Source organism: Crocuta crocuta, unplaced genomic scaffold (assembly GCF_008692635.1).
Source record: "Crocuta crocuta isolate KB4526 unplaced genomic scaffold, BGI_CrCroc_1.0 scaffold97, whole genome shotgun sequence".
Lineage (NCBI taxonomy): Eukaryota > Metazoa > Chordata > Mammalia > Carnivora > Hyaenidae > Crocuta > Crocuta crocuta.
Window position 1 is genome coordinate 3,893,713 of NW_027531999.1, and position 26,559 is coordinate 3,920,271.

General features: G+C 36.7%; 1 protein-coding gene across 1 annotated transcript in view; it reads right to left on the reverse strand.

The window, feature by feature from the left end:
* The window catches only part of RAB3IP (RAB3A interacting protein), a 48,770-nt gene that overhangs the window by 13,417 nt on the left and 8,794 nt on the right, over positions 1 to 26,559 (reverse strand). Inside the window, exons 2-4 of the mRNA XM_077775203.1 lie at positions 19,956 to 20,231; positions 18,964 to 19,222; positions 3,502 to 3,597 (exon numbers count right to left, since the gene is read on the reverse strand). Coding sequence (XP_077631329.1) covers positions 3,502 to 3,597; positions 18,964 to 19,222; positions 19,956 to 20,231 — 631 coding nt within the window. The remainder of the gene's footprint in view (positions 1 to 3,501; positions 3,598 to 18,963; positions 19,223 to 19,955; positions 20,232 to 26,559) is intronic.

Genomic DNA, 26,559 nt, shown 5'->3' on the forward strand with positions numbered 1-26,559 from the left:
TCATCATAATAAAGGTACATGCTCAAATTGTTCTTTTATAGGTTGAGTACATGATCAAAAAGTGTGGCATCTACTGGGCTGGGTAATAAATACTAATGGCTTATAAAATACAGACAGTCTGAATGTGAGATAAAGGAGATGACTCCTTTTCTTTTTTTTTTTTTTAATGTTTTTTTTTTTTTAATTTTTATTTCTAGGAGAGAGAGAGAGAGACAGCGTGAGCAGGGGAGGGTCAGAGAGAGAGGGAGTCACAGACTGAAACAGGCTCCAGGCTCTGAGCTGGCAATCAGCACAGAGCCCGACGCGGGGCTCGAACCCACGAACCGCGAGATCATGACCTAAGCGAAAGTCGGACGCTTAACCGACTAAGCCACCCAGGCGCCCCGAGATGACTCCTTTTCTGTAGCTTGATACAAACGGAAGCCCCATTTACAATTTTCAGAGTACTTAAAGCAAGGGTTGGGGTTATGAATTTGAATCCCAACATTGCTCCTTAACCTTTTATGCCTCATTTTCCTCACAGATAAAATGACAATAATTTTCACTATATGCCTCATAACATTATGGAGAGAAAACTAGGCATATTATAGACATTTACTAAAAGTCTGACAAAATGTAAAAAAAAAAAATCTTAAGAATAACCCCTCTTTTCTTTCCATGTTAAGTGAAAACTACTTTGTAAAGCATTCTTTCAACTAATTTCATTTTATATGACCTCAAAATCTGAGCTACTAGGTAGGAATACATCTACATAACTTTAGAGTTCTTGTATTTGATAGTTATTTTAAGGCACAACTTTGCTACAAAGTATAATTATATCCAAGATGATCCATACACTACAAATGCCTAATTTGAATCTACATGTTAAGTTTACCAAAGTTGTACAAATTGTTTATTCAAAGTAATCTTCAATTAAAAAAAATATATATATACACCTAAAATGCAAGCAAATAATTTTTTCATAATACAATGGTAAACTGAGATTATGAAAACACAAAGAGACCACAGAAGAGCTTTTAGCACCTTTTTACAAAATTCATAAATAACTGGTTTGAATACAATTTTCTTCATTACTAAAATCATCTTTAATTAATGTAACTTCTTTCCCAGAAAGAATACATAGTTATCAAGGTTATTAGCCACTAGCAGGTCAGGGATAGATCAGGGACCCAAAAAATTTTTTTGGCATACTTTTTCATTCATTGCAAAAATGGCATTTCTGTTCCTTCACATCCCATGATGGACAGGGAGAAGTTTCTCCTGTTTGTTCTCCTCCTACTTCATCTAATACAATATCCATGCAAGTGCAAATGAGAGGAAGTAAGCAAGGCTAAAATTATGGGCAGGCACGTGAGAAACTTAACACATTTGCTTTCTTATTTAGTACCCATACATCTTTATAAAATTTTTTTGGCTAGACAATATTGGAAGAGAAAGTCTAAGGTTTCTGCATACCCCTTCTACAAACAAAAATGTGACAAGTCATATAGCTCCTATCTTCTAGATCTTTAATTCCCCACTCTTCCCATCCTCATGTTTATCTTTCTCTGGTCTCTGAAGACTAGCTAACAAAAAATAATAATAAATCAGTTTTTCAATGCTCATGAAAGAAAATGATCCTAAAAAAGACAGAGGACGGGGCGCCTGGGTGGCTTAGTCGGTTAAGCGTCCGACTTTCGCTTAGGTCATGATCTCGCGGTTCGTGGGTTCGAGCCCCGCGTCGGGCTCTGTGCTGACTGACAGCTCAGAGCCTGGAGCCTGTTTCAGTCTGTGACTCCCTCTCTCTCTGACCCTCCCCTGCTCAAGCAGTCTCTCTCTCTCCTAGAAATATATAAAACATTTAAAAAAAAAAAAAAAAAGACAGAGGACAGAACAAAGGTCTGGAGCCTTTGTATGGAGCCGTGGGGGCACAAAAAGTCTACATCTGAAGAAACCCCCGTGTTACCGTTACTTGTAACGGTAAAAATGGTGGAGTATGCAAGTTGATAGATTAGGACTATCACTACAATGACCATGTAAATTAACATGAAAACATGTTATTTGAAGAAAAATACAAAATATATTAAGATTACAATTATGTAAGAAAATATGCACACCTCTAAAACTGAAAGATGTTGCGTACATAAAAATAACAAAAAGGCAAGAAATTTTTCTAAAATCTTTTACTACAAAGTTTTAAAAACAAATTTTTAGAGGGGAAAAAAAGAAATTATTGATAAGTGATAATGACATTAGTCATTCCAGTAACACATCAACCTGTCTGAATAAGGAACTTTTATTTTAGGGCCAAAACGAAGTATGATGGTTAATTTTACGTGTCAAGTTCACTAGGCCACTGGATGCCCAGATATTTGGTCCAACATTATTCTGGGTGTTTCTATGAAGGTGTTTCTGGATGAGATTAACATCTGAATTGGTAATATGAAATAAGGCAGACCGTTCACAATGTGGTTGGGCTTCATCCAATCAGTTGAAGGACTGAACAGAACAAAAAGGCTGATCCCCACAGAGTACAAGAGAATTCTCCTGGCCTCCAAACTCCAAGTGAAACGTCAGTTGCGCCTCAAGCCCGTCAGCCTCAGGACTAGAACTGCACCATCAGTTCTCAGGCTCTCAAACCTCACACCTGGACTATCACTACAGCATCAGCTCTCCAGGGTCTGCAGGCTGTTACGTTACCCTGCAGATTTGGGAAACAGCCAGTCTCCATAATCGTGTGTGCCAATGTTTTATTTCAATGTCTCTCTCTATACTTGGGTCGGCACATAGACACGTACTATTGGTTCTGTGTCTCTGAGAACCCTCACTAATACATCATAAAATGCAAAATGACAATATCAATGGAACCCTTAATGAGAAACACCGCTAGAGCTGGGCAAAAATTTTGGTCCTGTTGGTGGGCGGGAGATAAGTGTGGGAACGACTGGGTGGCTCAGTCGGTTAAACATCCAGCTCTTCATCTCAGGTCAGATCATGATCTCACAAGCTGTAAAATCAAGCCCCATGTTGGGCTCGGTGCTGACAGTAAGGAGTCTGCTTAGGATCCTCTCTCCCCACTCCTCCCCACCTCCCCCCTGCTTCCTCTGAAAAATAAACTTTAAAAAAAAAAGTGTGCCTTCTAACAAGTAGTTGTGCTTTCTAACAATCCTCAAACCATCACCTATCAGAGAGCTACAAGGGTTTCCCATCCTTATTCTGGAGTCATAAGCTTATCTTAAAGTAGCCTCTAAATACTTGATAAAAATAAAACTAAAATTTACATCTTTTCTTCCCACATAGGCATTTTTAAACAACCAGATACTGGTAGCCAACAGTATCTTTCCCCTTTTCCATCATTTTAAATTGCAGACTCCAAATTTCTTAGAGATGTAATTTTTCTTAGACGACTTAGAAAGTAAGTGTGAAGCTAAGAGTTACTTTTCCAACATTCCCTCAAAAAACAATTCCATCAATATAAAAGAAGCAAGACGTTGCTCTTGGCCAACACGTAAATAGACCAACCTCAAACAGACTGGCTGTGAGCTCCTCCAGTTCCTGTCCGAGTTGATCTCGTACTTTAGAAAGCCTCTCACACTCTTCATCTTTTAACTTCAGTTCCTATGAGAAATTGATCATTTTACTTTGAATTTCCATAGTTTGAAGTTAGTTCAACAGACTACATAATCTTTACTAATAAAATTACGGAATATTTATACTGTCCCCTCCTACAGTGTTCAAACTAAAGATGTTGATCTAGTACTTGCTGGGCAAAAGAAAAGGAGACAAATCTAAAATTATAATTATTTCTAACTTACATATTTAAATTTTCATGTTTCTTACATGGGGCATACATAGATTAAGTATGATTATATACTACAGGTGAAAATAAACAATTAAATAACTTCACTCTTTTTTCCCTTTTCTCTCAACATACTTATTTCCACCCAGGAAGGAATTTCTTTAATTGCACTCATCCATCTCAATAAAAGTTCACTGGATTTTCTTCATGTTTACTTTAAAATTTGTTCACTTACAGATAACTATGTAACAAATGGCAATTAGTCTAAATTTCCATTATGAGGTTATATCCATTTAGCTCTATAACCAGAGGTAAATGATACATATTTGCATTTAAAACTAAGAAAAATGTTGATGACAAAATCACTTCCTAACATTTATACATGACTTCTCAAAAGGTATCAAATAGATGTTTAAAAAATCCTTTATTAACATGTAAATAATACGCAATTTTATATGCTATCCTAAATTAATTTTTCAAATTTAGGGATTAAAAAATCCAAGCTTCCTATATATTGGTCACAATTACACTAATGAAATAATGGATCAGTTCTCTTCTAATTGCGGTGCCAGCATAGTTTTTGAATCCCCCAAGGACAACTCCTGAAAACCAAATATATCAACTGGAATTATCAGAAGAACCCACTGACTACATCTTCAACAAAACTACGTAAGGAAATCCCCACAAATCTTGGGCTGTGAGAGGACGTGGCTACACTGCCAACACCACAGAATCAGCAGCTATGTACGTAGAAGGGACAGCAGGAAGTGGAAGCAACTACAGACGTATCCTATGAGGCCTCAGAACCCAAAAATCGTTATGAATACTCCAAAGGAGAGGCCTCGGCCTCTCTAGAAACTGAGAGAACAAGTATGAGAACAAACTGAGAAACTGAGGAAGGTTTTTACAGGCTCCAAGTTGCAGGTGGAATGCAAAAACGTGTATGCAGTCCTGACGCAGCACACAGTAGTGTAAGGCCCTGAACTCTCAGGAATGATACAGCGTTCAGCAAAAAGACCCTTCCAGTACAAAGCCCACCCCAAAGGTAAAACTCTTGGAATATGAAACCAAATTGCAGGAAAGGAATAATGGACACAGAGAGAAAGAAGGCTCAAATAATAAAGGAGAAAGAGGGTGACAAGGTTTCAAGGGAAACAGATCACAGAAAGTAGCGTAAGAAAAAAAGAATTACCTTTTCTTCTATCTAGAAATATCATTTCTAGACTTAACGTTAAGCCTGTAAAGTTTGCAGAGACACTGGGCTAGAGGAGAATATCTTCCTGAACAAGGTTTACCTCTGAAAGACAGATACACCACTAAGCACAGAAGGGAAAGCGTTTGAACGTAAAACTGAGAAGTCTATCTTGGTTTATCCTACTCCTTCACAGGAACCTCATCCTAGTAGTCCGGGGAAATTCAATTCATTTAAAAATGGAAAACAAACACAAATATGTGAAGTTACCACAATAAAAAAAGTTAAACACAAGCTAAGTCACCTATTATCAGATTGGTATTAAATTGTCAATAGCATTTTATGCTAAGAAACAAGGGAATAACATTTTTTTTAAATATTTATTTTATTTTTGAGAGAGTGCAGGTGAGGGAGGGGCAGGGAGAAGGGAACAGACGATCAGAAGCAGGCTCTGTGTTGACAGACTGACAGCAGAGAGCCAGATGTGAGGCTTGAACTCCCGAACCACAAGATCATGACCTGGGCCAAAGTCAGACACTCAACTGACTGAGCCACCCAGGTGCCCCCAAAATAACATTTCTAAGATACTGAAAGGAAAAATGTAAAATAAGAATTTTACATTCAGCCAAGTATAAGGTCAGAGACAAAACTTTACAGAATCTTTCTCCTATGAATGTGACTGAGTGATCAAGTAAAGAATGAGATTCAGATAATCCCAATGAAGCTGGAGAAGCTTTAACACCAAGGACTGGCGGTAAGAAACAAACATATTTAACTGTAGAACTACAACTAAAAGGTGAGAATATCCAAAGAATGAAAAGACAAGCCCGGGAGAAAATATCTGCAAAAGACGTATCTGATAAAAGACTATTACCAAAAACATACAAATTCTTAAAACTCAACAGACAACAGTATTAAAAAATGGGCAAAATACCTGAGGAGACACTTCAACAAAGCAGACATAAAGAAGGCAAATAAGCATATGAAAAGATATTCAATAGTATAGGTCATCAGGGAAATGCAAATTAAAACGATACCACCACACACCTATTAGGGTGGCCAAAATTCAGAACACTGACAATGTCAAATGAGGACAAGAATGGGAAGCAACAAGCACTCTCAGACATTGCTGCTGGGAATGCAAAATGGCACAGCTATGTTAAAAGACAGTTTGCTGCTTTTTATAAAATTAAACATACTCCTACCATATGATCCAGCAACTGCACTCCTTACTGTTTACCCAAAAGAGCTGGCAACTTCGGATGACACAAAAACCTGCACAGAGATGTTTATACATCCCTAACTGCCAAAACTTGGAAACGACCCAAATGTCCTTCAGTAGGTGAATGAATAAACAAACTGTGGTACACATAGATAATGGAATATTACTCAGTCATAAAAGGAAATGAGCTAGTGAACCATGAAAAGGCATTGAGGAAAATGAATACATAATTATTAAATAAAAGCATCTAATCTGAAAACGCTACGCATTATATTATATAATTCCAACTATGTGACATTCTGGAGAAGGTAAAATTATGGAGACCATAAACATATCAATGGTTGCTAGAATTTAGGGGCAGGGACGAATAAATAGGTACAAAAGATTTTTAGGGCAGTGAAACTATTCTGGATAATTCCACAATGGTCAATACATGTCATTATATACTTGTCAAAATCCATAGAAAACAGAACGCCAAGGGAACCTTAATATAAACTCTGGAATCTGGGAGGATGCCAATATAGGATCATTGATTATAATAAACGTATCATCGTGGGATGGGATGTGGATAGTGCTGAGGGGCCACGCAGGTGTATGGGAACTCTGTATTTCTCCGTTGTAGTGTGAACCTAAAACTGCTCTAAAAAATAAAAAACTTCTCTTTTTTAAAAAGAGATAGAATTGACAAAACCGTTACTTAAATGTTAGGAGCTTTAGGAATATAAAAATAACACACACACAAATAAGAGAAAGGTGAAATTAAAGTCACAAACTTCTTAAATATTAATGGGGAGCAAAAGCATACAACTTGAGGCTCACAACTAGTATAAACCTAAACTATCTAAGAGTAAGAGATTAACACTGAGATAAAGCTTTAAAATTAAATGATATAAGTGAAATAAACAGGAACTAGATAATTTCAGTATTGCTTATGAGCAGGGAACAAAGGAATTATCTAAAGAAAGGCTAAGAGGTACATATATACCTTTGATTAAAGAAAAGAAACAACCTGAACGGAAATCAAGCCTTCCAAAATACAAAATAACAAAAAGGGAGAGGACATGAAGAAAACAGAGCACATAAGGAAAGGGTCTGTATACACACAAAGGAGACATCTGAAAGCTACGTGACAGAAACCAGCCCAAACATAGCACATTTATCAATAAAGGTGCATGGACATAACTCACCTAATTAAAAGAAAATGATTTTCAGATTGGCATAAAAAACCAAATTCTACCTCTATACTCTATATAAGAGACATCCCTAAAACATAGTGATTCAGACAGATTTAAAAAAGAATGGGCAAAAATATGCTGAAAAATAGAATACAAATAAAAGTAAAATAGGAATCTGAATCTTGATATCAGACTAGACAGAATACAGGGCAAAGATTACTGATGACAAAGAAAACTTCATAATGCTAAAGATCAGAATACAAAATGAAAACATTAAAATACTGCCAAATACAAAAATATAGAAGTAGTCCTAAACAAATAGGAAGGCCATACCATGTTCTTGAGTAGAAAGACATCATAAAGATGCCAAAATCTGTAAACTGTATAATTTTATATACAACTGTAAATCTGTAACTGCATAAATTTAATGCCACATTGTTTCAAACTCTAAAATTTCACTATTTTACAATATCCTATGAAAACTAAGTCAATCTATTCAACATTTCCCACTAGGCGATCACTATGGTAATTCCTCAGGATACAAAACCACGTAAGACACTGCCCCTAGAGAAATCTCCAATCCATTACAGCAATACATTGTCATTCATGAAGGCAAAATTCTTGAATAGCCACCTATCATCTACCAAAGTGGCATAAACCTCACCCTAATATTTAAACATGCACTCAATTTCCCTTTTCAGAGTTATCTCCTTTGATCCATACTCTAAAGCTAGAGTTAAACTGGTCTGATTCACTCTTGTTTCACTTCCCATTTGAGCCCATCCATCTGGTCTAACCTTTTCCCCATAAACGTCTGACTACTTTCTCTATGCTTCAAGGTCTATCCTCAGTCTACCTATATGAAGTTGAATTTGTAATTCATGTGAATATTTCTTAGAATTTGTACTTTTCATTATCAGAATGTTATACTGTAATATAGCTATTCAAACTTCATTCCTTCAACAAACATTAATTTTGTGTTGATTGAATGCTAATTCTTCTGTTAGTATCAGGCGTTCATCTAGGTGGAGACACAGAAAAGGAGTGAGCCCCCTATTAATGATTTTCCCATTCAGGGTGGCAAATCTTTAAACAGATTCACATGGCTATTTGATAAGGGCTATAGTTGTGATGCACACACATCAGGAAACGGAGGAGTTTGACAAATGCAGAGGAAGGAATAAAAGAGTATGTTTTATAGTAGCTAAAGATGAGGAGGGATGGCAACCACAAAAAGATAGTATCAGGAAGTTAGGTTTAATGGCCTGTCCTGAAAAGCACTGCCTTGTAAATCAGGATTTCCTTTAAAGACACAGGGAAATTATCTCAAAGTCAAATGGGAAGTCACTGAAAGATGTTAACAGGATAGCAACAATCAGATCTGCAATTCAAAATGGTAACTTGGAAGTGTGGAAAGGTTAAAAAAAAAGACTAGAGACAAGAAAAGCAGTTCACTGATTACTGGTATATTTTAGGCAGTAGATACAAATTTAGATTGGTTGTACTGAAGAAAAGAAATTTGAGAGATATTCAAATCACAGAACATTAGGACTGATCAAGTATATTCCAAACTTAAGACTATCATTTTTAAGATAAACATTTTACACATTAAGAAATAGTGCTGTCAATGAAACGGTCTTTTTTCCCCCACTTAGAATTTTCATTTTATACTCATAGGAAGAACTCTTTTAAGTTGACAGAGATTTTTATTCTTTCTTTTTATATTTTCCTGTTTTAATGCTATCATAATGAAGTCATTTTTAAGATAGTTAAGCCAGTAATTAAGACCAACAAATAAACCTATCTCAGAGAATTCAACTGAATTAATCACAACATGAACAACTATGATCAAGTTCACACACAAGTAGGCAATGGTGAGTGTCATAACAGTTAAAATGGGGAAAAAAATGTACAACTCAGAATCAGTAAACATGACCATGTATATATGTCTTTTCTTCCCAAATAGTAAACACCTTAAAGACAGGGTCAAATCTAATTTATTTTTGCCCCTTACAGGGCCTTGTACAATGTTGCCAATACTTTAGTTACTCAAGAAATAGATCTGTTTTTAAAAGAACATAGTACATGTTTATGAACATCCATGGCCAGAGTTAGTAGAACCATGCTGAATATGGATTTGATACAGGTACATGTGTTTGAGTGCTTTTATCTCGCTGTAACCATTCCACTGAATTTTACTTTCTAAGTTATTTCACTCTCTTTTAATAAAGAGCAATTAAAAGTTGAAAGTAACACATTACACTAGTGGGTCTCACACTTAGTGACTTTAAGAAACAACAAGGGAGTGTATTAAAGATGCATATCCTCCAGCCTAAATACGGTATTATTATTTCGGCAGAATCTGGGGTAGAGTCCAGGAAGCAACATTTTACTTTATTTACTTTTAATTTAAATCCAAATTAGTTAACATATAGTATAATAATAATTTCAGGAACAGAATTTAGTGATTTATCACTTGCATACCCAGTGCTCATCCCAACAAGTGTCCTCCTTAATGCCTCTCACCCCTCTAGCCCTTCCCCCCAGCCAATACTCTGCCAGCAACCCTTAGTTTTTTTGTATTTAAGTGCCTCTTATGGTTTGTCTCCCTCTCTGTTTTTAATCTTATTTGTGCTTCCCTGTTCCTATGTTCATCTGTTATGTTTCATAAATTCCGCACATGAACAAAATCATGTATTTGTCTTTCTCAGATTTATTTTGCTTAGCATAATACAGTCACTTCCACGTTGTTGCAAATGGCAAAATTTCATTCTTTTGACTACCACATAGTATTCCACTGTGGGTGTGTGTGTGTGTGTATACCACATCTTCTTTATCCATTCATCAGTCGATGGACATCTGAGCTCTTTCCATACTCTGGCTACTGTTGATAGTGCTGCTATAAACATTAGGGTACATATGCCCCTTAGAAACAGCACTCCTGTATTCTTTGGATACATACCAAGTAGTGCAATTGCTGGGTCATAGGGTAGTTCTATTTTTAGTTTTTTGAGGAACCTCCATACTATTTTCCAGAGTGGCTGCATCAGTTTGCATTGCCACCAGCAGTGCAAAAGAGATCTTCTTTCCCCACATCCTCGCCAACATCTGTTGTTGCCTGGGGTGTCAAGTTTAGCCGTTCTGACAGGTGTGAGGTGGTATCTAACTGTGGTTTTGATTTGTATTTCCCTGATGATGAGAGATGTTGAGCATTTTTCAAGTGTCTGTTAGCCATCTGGATGTCTTCTGTGGTAAACTGTCTATGCATGTCTTTTGTCCATTTCTTTACTGGATTATTTGTTTCTTCGGTGTTGATTCTGATAAGTTCTTTATATTTTTGGATACGAATCCTTTATCTGATATGTCATTTGCAAATATCTTCTCCCATTCTGTCAGTTGCATGTTAGTTTTGCTCATTGTTTCCTCTGCAGAAACTTTTATCTTTATGAGGCCCCAATAGTTCATTTTTGCTTTTGTTTCCCTTGCCTCTGGAGACATGCTAAGTAAGAAGCTGCTGTGGCTGAGGTCAAAGAGAATGTTGCCTGTTTTCTCCTCTAGGATTTTGATAGCTTCCTGTCTTGAGGTCTTCCATCCATTTTGAGCTTATTTTTGTGTATGGTATAAGAGTGACCCAGGTTCATTTTTCTGGAAGTCACTGTTCAGTTTTCCCAGAACCATTTGCTGAAGAAACTTTTCCATTGGACATTATTTCCAGTTTTTCAAAGATTAGTTGGCCATACCTTTGTGGGTCCATTTCTGGGTTCTCTATTCTGTTCCACTGATTTATGTCTTTTCTTGTGCCAGTACCATACTATCTTGCTGATTATAGCTTTGTAATACAGCTTGAAGTCTGGAATTATGATGCCTCCAGCTCTGGTTTTCTTTTTGAGGATTGCTTTGGCTATTCAGGTTCTTTTCTGGTTCCATACAAATTTTAGGATTCTTTGTTCTGACTCTGTGAAGAATGCTGATGTTATTTTGATAGGAATTGCACTGAATATGCAGATTGCTTTGAGTGGTATCCAGGAGGCAACATTTAAAAAAGATAAACTAAAGCCCAACTTCTACCTCAGAATTCCATCAACTCTACTCTTCAGCAATGACCTACAGAAAGCCAAACAAGTGAAGAACTACATCTTCATTTCTGATATCTCTGTACCTCAAAATCAATGATCACATTAGTAGTCTCCCTACACACAATATAGATTTGTTGCTGGGAAGTGGTTGCCCAGTCAAGGACTACACTTCCCAGCCCACCACACATATAAGTATCAGCATGAAATTGGTTTGCAATGGAATGTGAGCAAAAGTTATGTGTGTCACTTCTAAGTCAAGGTCCTTTAGAAGCCGGGGTGCCTTCTCCAAGCTTTCTTTTCTCTTTATCTCACTGGTTAAATACAGATAACAATGAAATCCAATGAAACCCAAAAGATTACAAATATCCATGCCAGAGAAAAATTGAGCCTTGAATTGTTTCATAAAGACCTGCCTATCAACTATTCACATCTGTTCCAGAATGCTCAATAAATAAAAATTAACTTTTTAGGTTAAGTTACTAAAATTTGGGGGTGGTTACAATCAGCTAGCATGTCCCTAATTATGTGTATCTATTCATACAATGACGTAACTGCATACACATGTGTACATTCATTTAATCAACAAAATGTACTGAGAACCAGTTAGGCATTCAAAATATAATCATGAGCAAAAAACACTTGTAATCTTTATCCTCATGAAGCTCAAAATTATTGGAGCATGTGTATAAGTTTCTGTGTTAGTGGAATGGTGCAGAACAAATAATACAAAAACAGAGAGACAGAACTCTGACTCCCAATCAAGATAGAGTAACAGTGATCATATGTACAACCCCACCTGACACAACTAACTGGAAACTGGTAAAAATACAGAATACAAAATTTAAGACACTGGGCACCAGTGCAGCAAAAACAGTGCCCCTCCAAATATGGGAAACAAATTAGGTGAGCCCTACTATTTGGCCCAGCTTATCACCCAGAGATGAAAGCATTATTAGACATGGATTAAAACAGTTATTAAGCTGAATTTCATATGTTTGAGAAGCTAAAGGCAAGACTGAACTTGTAAAACAGAGCACAAAAATATTTTAAAGACCCAAATAAAACTTCAGAGATGAAAACTACAATGTCTGAGTTAAAAAAAAAAACAAAACACTATACAGAATTCACAGATAAGATACTGAAGAAGGAGTAGCATTTAAGAGACAGCAAAAGAAACACAGAAACATCCATGATGAAACACAAAGAGGAAAAAAAGATAAATAGATGAACAGAGCACTAGTGAGCTGTGGGACAACTTTTATCTATCTAATGAACATGTAATAGGAGTGTGGAAGGAGAGCAGAGATAGGGGAGGTAGGTAAAACTTTTCAAAATATAAAGGTCCAAACTTACCAAATTCAATGAAAATTAACAATCTACAGATTCAAGAAGTTAAACAAACCCCAAGCACAACTACACCAAGTTACACCATAATTAAACTGTTTACAGCCAGGATAAAGAGGAATCTTACATTACATTCAGAGGAACAAAGGATAACACCTGACTTCTTGTGAGAAACAATGCCAGCTAGAAGACACTGAAGCAACATCTTTAAAGTACTGAAAGGGAAAAGCATGAAACTAAAATTCTTGATCAAGTGAAAATATCTTTCAAAACCAAAGGTGGGGAAAAGATACCTTTTCAGATATGTAACAACTAAAATTAATTTACCACTGGCAAACATGCACAACAAAAAATGTTGATATCCTTCCAGTAGAACAAAAATGATTAGCAGATGGAAACTGGGATTCAAGCAAAGAAATGAACACTGGAAATGGGAGCTACATGGATAAATATAGAGATTCTTTTATCATTTAAATCTCTTAAAAAGGGAGGGAGGCAAGATGGAGAAATAAGGAGCTCAGTACATTTCGCCTGCACCCATCTCTCAAACAGAGAAGGCCTGAAGTCGTAGAACACTGAGCCACAGGAGTTTGGGAAGAGAAAGAGACAGAGCACACTGGGAAGGAAACCTCATAAGTGCGTGCGTGTGAACTGGGGAAGATAAAAGCGGGACGGGACCCTGAGATATAGAGGGAGGGGAGGGAACCCGGCTTGCATGCAGCTGCGGTGAGTGAGTCACCGGTGAGTGGTGGCGAGCTGCCGCGAGTCCAGGGGAAAGGAACGAGAAGCTGAGATTGCTCACAGAACCGTCCCTGGAGAAGAGAAAAAAACACCTCGGCTTGGAAAGACAGTGTTTTTTTAGCTCTGGCTGGGGTGCTGACTTTAAACTAGGTGCCCTGGTCCCAGAAGGTGCCAGGAAAAACTGAACTGCTGTGCGCCCGGCACCATCCATGGCGGCTGCGGCCCAGTGAACAGCAGCAACGCCTGCGGAGGCGGTCCCGGCGCCGGGAAGCGGCAGCAGCGCACGCAACAGCGGCCTGCTGAAGCGATGCCGGCGCCCGGTAGTGGCCCACTGAAGCAGCGGTGGCCGCTGCAGCAACGGCATGCTGCAGCGACACAGACTCTACAGACCTAAGTTGCTACATTTCCCGAACGCACTCGGGTTATATCCCTGCTTGACCCCAGCGTATCTGAATCTGCGACACTTCCCCCACCCCCCACTCAACCCCCGGGGCAACAGGGAAGCAGCGACCTGCGGGAGCCCGCAGACTGGGAACTGGAAACAGGCAGGGTGTGGGGCACAGAACTCAGCCCACTTTGGCCACATCCTCAGCACAGAGAGATTGGACCAAAGAAGTGATTTGCAACGCTTCTCTGAGAAGGGAATGGAGCGACGCCATTCTTCTCCAAACAACCAAGGAGGGGCCTCAGGGAGGCCAGCGGACACAGTGGAGGCAAGACCTGCCTACAGCAAACCATGCTCATCCCCTCCAGATAACTGTTTTGTTGTTGTTGTAGCTGTTTTTACCTGAGCCTGGGTTTGCGTGTTTATTGGTTTTCTCTGAGCGTTTGTGTACCTGTGTTCCCTCTGTGGTTGTCTGTTTTCTTTTTTTCAGGGCTGCCTCAAGAAACAAGCCAAACTACACATGGTGGAGAGTCCCAAATACCACTACCAGTAGGGAAACAAAATAACCAAACGCTCAACAAGAAAAACCAAGAGACACCATCCAAAGAACACTTCCTGAACAGTCAGACCCTGAACAGTCAAAAGAGTCCTAATACAGCAGAAATCGCAGGGGCCATGTGTACAATAAGCTTTTGAAATTAACAAGAGATAGAAAGCTAACAAAAATGACAAAATGGAAGAACTCTCCTCCAAAGAAACTCCAGGAAGAAATGACAGCTGGAGAACTGCTCAAAACAGATGTAAGCAACACTACTGAACAAGAATTTAGAACAATAATCATAAAATTAATCACTGGGCTTGAAAAAGGCATGGAGGACATCAGAGAAACGATGGCTACAAACAATATAGAGCTTAAAAATAGTTACAGTGAATTAAAAAATGCGATAAATGAGATACATAACAAACTGGAGGCATCCAATGCACGGACTGAGGAGGCAGAAAGGAGATTTAGAAGACACTATTATAGAAAAAGAAGAAACTGAAAAAAAGAGAGATAAACTGATCCAGGAACATGAAAGAAGAGTTCGAGAGCTCAGCGATACAATCAAACGGAAAAATATCCGTATCATAGGAATTCCAGAAGAGGAGGAGAGAGGGAAAGGTGCTGAAGGAGTCCTGGAACAAATTATAGCAGAGAATTTCCCCAACTTGCAGAGGGAAGTAGAAGTTGAAATNACTAATAATTATAAATATCAAATATGGGAGCACCTAAATATTTAAAACAATAACAGAAACAATCTTATAGATAAGAATGTGCTAATAGTAGGGGACTTTAATACTCCACTTACAGCAAAGGNTCATCAAACTTTCACGCTTTGTAGACGACTTGATACTCTACTTAGAAAACCCGACAGACTCCACCAGAAGCCTACTAGAACTGATCCAAGAATCCAGCAAAGTTGCAGGGTACAAAATGAATGTGCAGAAACTGGTTGCATTCTTATACACCTACAATGAAGCAACAGAAAGAGAAATCAAGAAACTGCTCCCATTCACAATTGCACAAAAAACCATAAAATACCTCGGAATAAACCTAACCAAGGATACAAGAGATCTGTATGATGAAAACTATAGAAAACTTATGAAGGAAATTGAAGAAGACACAAAGAAATGGAAAAACATTCCATGCTCATGGATAGGAAGAATAAATATAGTTAAGATGTCATTACTACCTAAAGCACTCTACACATTCAATGCAATTCCAATCAAAATTGCACCAGCATACTTCTCAAAACTAGAACAAACTATCCAAAAATTTGTATGGAACCACAAAAGACCCCGAATAGCCAAAGTAATACTGAAAAATAAAACCAAAACGGGAGGTATCACCATCCCAGACTTTAGCCTCTACTACAAAGCTGTCATCATCAAGACAGTATGGTATTGGCACAAAAGCAGACACATAGACCAATGGAATAGAATTGAGAACTCAGAAGTGGACCCAAAAGTATACAGCCAACTAATCTTTGACAAAGCAGGAAAGAATATCCAATGGAAAAAAGACAGCCTCTTTAACAGATGGTGTTGGGAGAACTGGACAGCAACATGCAGAAGAATGAAACTAGATCATTTTCTCACACCATACACAAAAAGAAACTCAACATGGATAAAGGACCTGAACGTAAGACAGGAAATCAACAAAATCCTAGAGGAGAAAGCAGGAAGCAAACTCCTTGACCTCCACCGCAGCAATTTCTTACTTGACACATCCCCAAAAGCAAAAGAATCAAAAGCAAAAATAAACTACTGGGACCTAATCAAAAAAGCTTCTGCACTGCAAAGGAAACAAACCACAAAACTAACAGGCAACCAACAGAATGAGAAAAGATAGTTGCAAATGACATATCAGATAAAGGGTTAATATCCAAAATCTATAAGGAACTCACCAAACTCCACACCCGAAAAACAAACANGCACTTGTGGGGATGAGCACTGGGTGTTATATAGAATCCAACTTGACAATAAACTATTCGTAAAAAAATAAATAAATACACAAATCTCTTAAAAAGATAAGCAACCATTCAACGCAAAAACAGTAATACTGCATTGTGGAGTTTAAAACATATGAACAAGTAAAACATACGGCAATTATAGCACAAAGGCAGGAAAAGCAGACAAGCAGTACACTTTTGTAAGGTTCTTACATTATACGTGAGGTAGGATAACATCATTAGAAAGTAGACAGGGATAAATCAATTATGTATACTATAAACCCTAAAGCAATCACTGAGTTAGCACAACAAAAATATATAGCTAATAAGTCAAAGGAGACAAGACGAAATCAGCAAACATATGAAATCCAAAAGAAGGCATAAAAGAAGGAAAAGGAAGAAAACAAAACAGAAGGAACAAAGAGAAAACAAAATAGTAATGATGCCACATATAAACAAAACCATATTAATATCACATTAAATGTAAATGGTTTAAACATACCAATTAAAGGCAGAGATTAACAGAATGGGTTAAAAAAAAGCACAACCTAACTATATACCACCTGCAAGAAACTCACTTTATACAGGAAGATAAATATAGGTTAAAAGTAAAATAATGGAAAAAAAATAAAAAAATAAAAATAAATTTTTAAAAAGTAAAATAATGGAAAACTGGTAACTCTCTGTAGTCTCTTAAAAGAATAATCAGAAGAGAATGGTTGTTGACATAATTTTAATTCACAGGTTGATATTATCAAGAAATATTTTCATATTTAAGACACTTTCAAGACTTAACCTCTAAGTATTAATACTGCCTGTGTTCTTCATAATTTACCATATGTACGTGTTCACATGTCATTACTATTTCAATTACCTCAACAGGAGCTCTAAATACAGCAAATAATATATTTCAAAAGAAATTCTCAACTTGAGCTAAGAAATTAGACATCTGTTCTGATTAGTAAATAACCACAACGTATTCTCAATGATGGATATATACGCTCAGTAGTTCAACTCTACATAAACTGTGATTTCACTCACTACTGTGTATCAAGACAACAGAGTCTGATCCAGACAGGAGAAGCCAAACACAATCACATATGCCTTCACTTTGGAAAAAGATAAAAAGGTAACTGATTTTTCTTTTTGATAAGATATATTTAAACAAAAATGTTTCAACATATCTGATATTTTAGCTATCAGCCATTCACCGAAGCATTTATAAGGAAACATAAATGTCAGGCATTGTACTGTATTCTGCTTAGCACAACAATTTACACTCTTTAAGAGACAAATCTGGTAGCCAGAGGGCAGGGATATATGTTTGTGAAATGTCCTAACATGTTAAAAATTACACATTTATCTCAAGTTTCTAAATGTGAATTGGTCCATTTGACCTAAGTTGTCAAATTTATATAGGGAATTATTCATATTATTCCTTTTTGTATTTATGATGTCTGCAGCATCTGCAGTGACATCCCATTTCATTCCTATTAATAATTTGTGTCTTTGTTAGTCTTGTGAGAGGTTTGTCATTTTCATTGATTTTTAAAGAATTAGCACTTTGTTTCATTCATTTTCTCTAGTTTTTCTGTTGTCAATTTCATTGATTTCTGCTCTCATCTTTATTATTTTCTTCCTTCTGCTTGCTCTGATTTTGCGATTTTTTTCTAGGTTCTTTTTTTTAAAATGTTTTTAATGTTTTTATTTGTTTTTGAAAGACAGAGAGACAGAGCACAAGTGGGGGAAGGGCAGAAGGAGAGGGAGACAAAGAATATGAAGCAGGCTCCAGGCTCTGAGCTGTCAACACAGAGCCTGATGTGGGGCTTGAACTCAATGAACCTGAGATCATGACTTGAGCCAAAGTCAGACACTTAACCAAATGAGCCACCCAGGTGCCTCTTTTTTCTAGGTTCTTAAAGTGAGAGCTTAAGATGCTGATTTGAGACTTTTTCCTTTTTCTAATTATGAATATTTAGTACTCTAAATTTCCGTCTGAAATTTAATTGCAGTCACAGGAAAAAGAGTATGACATAGCCACAAGTCTAGGAATATATAGCAGAATTTTTAAAGATGACCAAGTGGGAAACACAACAAATTGCCAAAAAAGGAAAATTCTCCAAGATAAGATATAGAAAATATTCAACCCCAGCTGAATGTCAAAGGTAATTATCACTAAAACAATTCCCCAAAAACAAAATGACTTGGACTAAATGACTTCAAGTGAAGGACCATAAAGTCAACCATATACAAGAAGGGGAAAACCCACACACGGAACATAACCTACCAAATCTGCATTAATATTAATGTAAGACAAAGAGCAGGCAATGCAGTGGTTTCAGATTCTCATTTTTCCAGTTAGTACTCTTAGATGAGCTTCTCTACTGTTACTCCACCAATCTCAGAGATTCCTACATGCTGCCCAACCGGAGCTGAGGCTATGCATATGAGAAGGTAGGTGCAGAGCTACAACGATTTTATTTGAGTTTCCCCACTTCATGAGTAAATGTTAATTTCAAATACAAAACATGGAAGAATAAAGCATCTTTTCTGCTTACCCTCTGAGCTTTTGCAAGTTCTTCTTTTAATCTTTCATAGCCCTTTTCTCTGACTTCCAAAACAGACGGGCTTCGTAAACGGGACAGACTATCAGTACTCAACCCAAATATATCATCACTGCCATCACAAGCCTCTGGTATAGTAGCACCCTGTAAAAACTCCCTCTCTGCATTACAGTTGTCCTTTCTCGTAGTTAACTTAGTTAACCCAGCTGTGACTCCAGAGGTAGAACAAGGTGCTGGATCTGTGATATGGATGCTATAAAGAAAAGTTCAGAAAACATCAGCATATGCTCACACAGAACTAGCATAAACACAAAACATCTAGAACTGCATTATCCAATGTGATAGCCACAATATTTAATAGCCTTAGTTTTAAAATTAATTTATAAATTATGTATTGATTAAAAAAAATTAAAATCAGGCAAAGCTAACACATTTCAAGTCTAATAGCCACATATGGCCAATGGCTATCACATTTTCATCATCACAGAAAATTATATCAGATAGTGCTACTCTAGAACAGGGGTCAGCAAATTAAATGTAGGCTAAATTCAGCCTGCTACCTGTTTTACAAGGCTCATAAACTAAGATTCATTTTTACATTCTCAAATGGCTGGGGGGAAGAAATAAAATATTTTGTGACATGGGAAAATTACATGAAATTCAAAATTCACTGTCCATTCGTAAAGTTTTATTGGCGCTTCTTCATTTATGTACTGTCTGTGGCTGCTTTCACATTTTAAAGGCAGAGCTCAATAGCTGCAACAGAAATTGTATGGCCAGCAAAGCCTACCATATTTACTACCTGGTCCTTTACATAAAAAGATTGCTGACCCCTGCTCTTGAACATTCACATGTATTGTTCTCTTCATGGACATGCTTTTAGTATTGAAATTTTCTAAAATATTAAAACTGAAAATAAGGCAACCAAGCAGACTGTCATTTGTTTAATATGATACTACACAATAAGTATTCTGATGATCTCCTACCTGATACTAGATATTTCTGCACAATTTAAACGTCTGGGGGATGAATACACAGGTTGTGTAGGAAGGTCGGAAACATCTAAGGCATTAGCCTGAACAGGGGCAGAGCACAGAGCTGAAGGATGTGGCCGGTAGATGACACTTGGTGAGGTAGTCTGCTCTTGAGTTCCTGATTCATACACACCAAGAAGGTCTGGAGAAGTAGGTGAAGCAAGGTTTACTTCATGGAAGCCTTCCAAGGGGTCATTAGCCATAGCAAAAGCCTCATCATAAGATAGCCTATGTTAAAACAAAAAGTGGAGTTATTTTAATAGTGACACTTAAAATTATATTAACAAAATTAAATTAAAATTAAAATATATAACCTATAAAATGTTTTTTTTAATGTTTGTTTATTTTTGAGAGAGAGACAGAGCATGCACACAAGCTAGGGGTGAAGAGAGACACACAGTGAGAGAGGGAGAGAAAGAAGGACCATGCTGCCAGCAATGAGCCCGACACAGAGCTCGAACTCACCAACCATGAGATCATGACCTGAGCCAAAACCAAGAGCCAGACACTTAACTAACTGAGCCACCCAGGCACCTCTTTATAAAATGTGCTATTAACAAGAGTTCATTATAAACTATAAATTTCTAAGAAAAATACAAAGAAAAATACTATAATCATTTAACATTTATTAAGTGATCTCAGAGTATAAATACTACAAAATGCAATCTGATTTGGAATAAACTTGAAAGTCAGAGCTAACATTGTTAAACTGAGTAATTTAATAAGTAACAATGAGGAAGAAATTAAAATTTCCTTGATATTTTTAACTTTTCTATCATATGATATTGGCTAGAGTAAGCAGAAGATCCAGTAAAGATATGTATATACACACACACACTTAAGATGAGATAGATATATATTATACTACACAGCTGACCTTTGAACAATACCATGGTTGGGGCACCAACTGCTGAAAATCCACATGTTACCTTTGCCTCCACAAAATCTCTAACTACTGTCAGCCTCTTTTTGACCAGAAACCTTACCAATACCATAGTGAACTAACATATATTTTGTACTTATATGCATTATATATTGTGTTCTTACAATAAAGCTATAAAAAAGAAAATATTAAAACCATAAAGAAAATACAGTTACAGTGCTATATTGTGTTTATCCAAGAAAATCCACATATAAGTGAACTCACATAGTTCAAAGCCATGTTGTTCAAGGATAAACTGATGATTTCAAATTCAGGTAAGAGCTGCAGAGTTTTTATATCTTTTATGCAGATTATGAAACTGTTAACATTTTGGAACCATTTGAAAATAGGTTTCAGACACGATGCCCATTACCGCTTAATATCTCAATATATGTATCTTAAATGCAAGGACATTTTCCCGTCTGACCACAAAACAATCAAAATTAGGAAGTTAACACTGATTGATATTACCATCTAATCAACAGGCCCCAGTTAAATTTCACTGATTGTTCCAATAATGGCTTTATTTATAGGTCCAGGATCCAATCTAGGATAATGTTGCATTTCTCTAAACCTTAAATTTCTGCTGAGGCACCTGGGTGGCACAGCTGGTTAAGCATCCGAGGCTGATTTTTGCTCAGGTCATGATTTCATGGTTTGTGGGATCAAGTTCCACGTCAGGCTCTGTGCTGACAACTCAACCTGCTTGTGATTCTCTCTCCCTCACCCTCTGCACCTCCCCTGCTCTCACTCTCTCAAAATAAATGAATAAACATTTTAAAAAATTTAAATTTCTACTCTGATGGTATGAGAATAGGAATGACAACATTCTCTCCATTCTCCAAGGTGCTATAAGGATTAATGGAGACAATCCAAACAAAGCACTTAGCAGTGTACTATGTACTTGGCACAGAGTATGGCCTCAAAAAACATGTTACCATAGTTGGCCATTAACAGTAACATGTATATTTCTGCTTCTCTGTAAGCAAAAAGTAATTTATGTAACCACTCAATTACATCAGAGTTTACATTAAAACTAAAAACTGTACCACTCAAATTTTTCACCTGAATGTGAAAGAAATCTTCTAAATCCTTTATTAATTTTTCACTGTCTATAGAATAAAGTCCAAACTAAACAGCCTGAAAACCAAGTCTTCTATGATCTGAGCCCAACCTGTCTCCCAAGTTTTTCCTTCCTACAATAAAACTTTGATAATCATGAGTGATATCCTACCAAAATTCCCAAACATAAGCACCAATGTGGCATGTAATTTCTTCATAAAGTACAGAGAACTTCATTAAGCTGAAAAATTCTACTCTTTTATATTCTTTAAAAAAAAGTGCTTAAAATAAGACAAGTAGAAAAAAAGGCTGCAGTAAAATTGGCAAGTAAGAGAGGTGACCTAATATATATAATCTCTTAAAAGTACAATTACAACATGTCACAAACCTTCAAGGATCTATATAGACAATGAAAGCTATAGGTATTAAATCTGAAACTGCCAAATATCAAATCCAGTGTTTCTTTTGTTGCAGCAAATAATAATTTTAGTCTTCAAAATGAAATTCTTGTTTGTTTTTTCACCCAAAATATTCACTATGCCAAAGGATGGTCACATTAATAAGGAATTTAAAGTGTTTAAAACTCATTATTTTTCATCCAAAAGACAGGAAGCTACCTTTTACCTAAAAAAGGAGAAAATACAAATTTATTTATATGGATATATGACATACATATGTAATTTTATGTATATATGACATACAGATGTATTACTATGTATATATATTTATGTTTTACAAGTGGAAGGACAAACCAAAACCTAATGGAAATGGTTATCTACAGGAAGAGGGAGAGAACAGTAAGAGGGGATAGGCATGAAAACTAGACTTTTCCAAATGGACCTTGCCTTGTAGATTTGAATTTGACCTTGGAACCACGTAAATGACAAAACAAGATTAAATTTTAAAAAAGAATCCCTAAAAATAAAACAAATGAACCACGCTGTATACTGAGATGGTAGCTTAACAACATAGAAAAGAGCTACTGCAAATGATTTTAAAACATAAAACTATAAGGAGTATATTCTAAAGATAAAAGATGTGAAAAAAGTTATAAACTATTTTCAGTAATCATATCAGTAATGTTGATATTCCTATTCTGAAACTATTTTATATAATATCAGGCAAATAAGTTATTATGTTAATGTCATTTAGAATTAAGATTTTCAGCACATGAGAAGAGATATAAATATAAAATCAAAGAACCAAAACCTCTGACGTTCTAAATTTGAATCAGAAAAATCAGGAAAAAAGTTTCTATTAAAACAAAAAATTCCTAATGTATCCACTGAGGTGGTGTAACAACAGTAGCCAACTCAGGAGCAATGAATGCCCCTTATGCCCAGAGTAATACCACTTCCTACAAAAACAGAACAAGGGCTCCTCAGAGGAATGGCTGATTTCCAGGCCAAGGGCAGTTAACGTACAAAAAGACCCTGGAACATCCTGTTATACCAGGAAGAAAGCCATCAAAGACTCTTGGAGTGGTATCAAAAGGAGTCCCACTAACCAAAGATGAGACAATCTGAACATCAAAAAGATATTATCTATAAGGAACTGAGACAAAAATATTTTTAAATCTATGAAATTCATTATCATAAATAAAAACAAAATCTGACTGATCCCCTTTGATTGGTGCTAGGAAGCCAATTCATTATTTTGAAAACTGGCAAAATAAAGAGAAGAATCAGGTATTTATCCTGATTTTCCTGTACATCAAGGAACTAAACAGTTTATGAGAAAAAGTTCTTTTTAAAAGAATCCCATTTAATAAATATGAATTTGCAATTCTAATAAAATGGGCCTAGGCATTAATAATTAATACCTATTAAAACCATAAGGTAAGGGGCGCCTGGGTGACTCAGTCAGTTAAGCATCCAACTTCAGCTCAGGTCATGATCTCACAGTTTGTGAGTTCGAGCTCCGCTCGAACATAGAGTTGGGCTCTATGCTGACAGCTCGGAGCCTGAAGCCTCCTTCAGATTCTGTGTCTCCCTCTCTCTCTGCCCCTCCCATGCTCATGCTGCTTCTCTCTCTCCCAATAATAAAAATAAAAACATTAAAATTAAAAAAAAAATAAAGCCATAAGCTAAAAAGCTATGTGGGCAACTTTATAGTTAATGAATCAGAACAACACTACCTGAACTCACTGGTGACCTCTTACTAAAAAAAGGAAAAAAACAACACATTATGCACATTATGGGATTATATGGCAAAACAAGGGACAGCACCACCATCCATGAACCATTCTTGCCACGTNATGAAGCCTATAGGTAGGTCTTCAGCAGCGTGTAGGAAATACAGAAAAGGAGGAAACGTTAAATTAACACCACAGGGACAAGACAGCAAAACCTAGACTTTGGGGAAACTCTACCAGACAAACCACCTGGTTTTTCTCAATAAACTAGAAAAAACAAAGGTAGAGGGAACTTACAAATTTAAAAAGAGAATTAACAGATAGAACTAAATACAATGTGAGGATCTTGTCTGGATTCTGACGTGAATAAAGTCAACTGTAAAAACAAAATTATGAGACAATCCAGGAAACTTGAGCACTGGATACCACAGATATTACGAATTACTGTCAATTTTTAGAAATAATGATATCATGGTTACATAAAAAAAAGTCCTTACCTTTTAGAGACATGTACTGAAAATTACTTGGATTTGCTTCAAAATAACCCAGAGGAGAAGGAGAGACTGGGGATGTGAGCCATCCAACTACAAGTCCCAATCATACAGGATTATAAGGCAGTTTCTCTCAGAATGGCAGCTAATATTTTTTGAGCACTTATTAAATACCAAGTGTAGTTCCCATGCATTTATAAGGATACTGCAGCTTAAGACAGCCAGGGTGAAAACCTCCGTCTTTTGAACTCCGGAGTCCAAGCTCTTAACCACAACATACTACCACCATTTGAACTGCTTTGCATTCGACTGTCAGACGTTTGAGTAAAAATGTTTCTTAGGTTGAAATAAAAGCCATCACCCCTGCAACATCCATTTTATTTTTCTGACCTATAAACATACTATTTCAGCTATTCTTTCAACAAGTATTTTGAGGGCACATTCTTTCAACAAGTATGTGCCAGGCTCTACGGAAAGATGAAAAATTGTCTCTGCTCCCAGTCTGAAGAAAAGAGGAGAGAAGCAAGCAGAAGCAAGTTACAGTATTAAAAAAATGCCACAGAAGACACAAAGGGTATTAAGAGACCAGACAGGAGGGGCAAATGAATCACAGGAAAGACTTCCAAAAAAAGGAAAGCTTAAGAAAAGACCCAAAGAACAAGGAATTAATGAGAAAGATAAAGCCCTTTGAAGCGCTTTTCAGGCATTTCTAAGGTGTGAAAGCAAAGCATCCATTGAGAATGCAAATAGACTATAAACTGAAGCAAAAGTAACGAACATAAAATGCAAGTCTCAAAGCGAGGCAGGTTTGAATCCCACTTCTGTCAAATTATTGGGCCAACCTAGGTTCTCTCATCTCAAAATCTGCACCTGGGTTTTCTACCTTATATGCTGAGAAATAAAAGAAATGTACATAACACACAGGACAGCACCCTTGGGCAGGGCCTCTACCTACAAGTGTTCATTCTGGAGGATACATTTAAACTTTGTTTAAATTCAAGTCGTTTCTGAAAAGATTATTTTAAGATTAAATTCAGTGGCTTTTTCAACCATATGCAATTTCCATAAAATGTAACTTAGCTAGTAATCAGCCACCCAATACTGGTCTGAAAATCTTTTGCTCTTTAAAATATATGGAAGCTTGGGGCACCTGGGTGGCTTGGCCAGTTAAGCATCCGACTTCAGCTCAGCTCATGACCTCATGATTCATGAGTTCCAGTCCCACACTGGGCTCACTGCTGACAGTCCAGAGCCTGCATGGGATTCTCTCTCTCCCTCTTTCTGCCCCTCCCTCACTCGCACACATGCCCCCATCTCTCTCAAAAATAAACATTTTAAGGGGTGCCTAAGTGGCTCAATCAGTTAAGCATTTGACTTTGGTTCAGGTCATGATCTCACAGTTCATGAGTTTGAGCCCCACGTCTGGTCTGTGCTGACAGCTCAGAGTCTGGAGCTTGCTTCAGATTCTGTTTCTCCCTCTCTCTCTGCCCCTCTCCTTCTCCCACTCATACTCATTCTCTCGCTCTCTCTCAAAAATAAACAAACATAAAAAATTAAAAATAAAAACGTTTTAAAAAAGAAATAAAATATATGGAAACTTTAAGACTTACCTTAAATTCAAAGTTTTCATATGAGTAAAATAAGTTGCTACTTTTAAGCAGTAGTATTCTTTGCATCAAGTAATGAGTAATTCAAAAAACTGATTTCTTTTGGAAAATACCCTAATCCATAAACTAAACCTGTGAAGGACCACTACCAATGTGTGAAAAAGTTGACATTAAATTCTTATGGGTGAATTACCAACACTGCCTATCTGCCTTTATTATTACTCAATTCTAAGCAATAAAGCTGACCTCGAATCATAAGGAAAAGTTGATCAAAACACTTTACTTCTTTTTTTTTAAAGTTTTTATTTATTTTGAGAGAGAGAGAAAGGGAGGGAGGGTG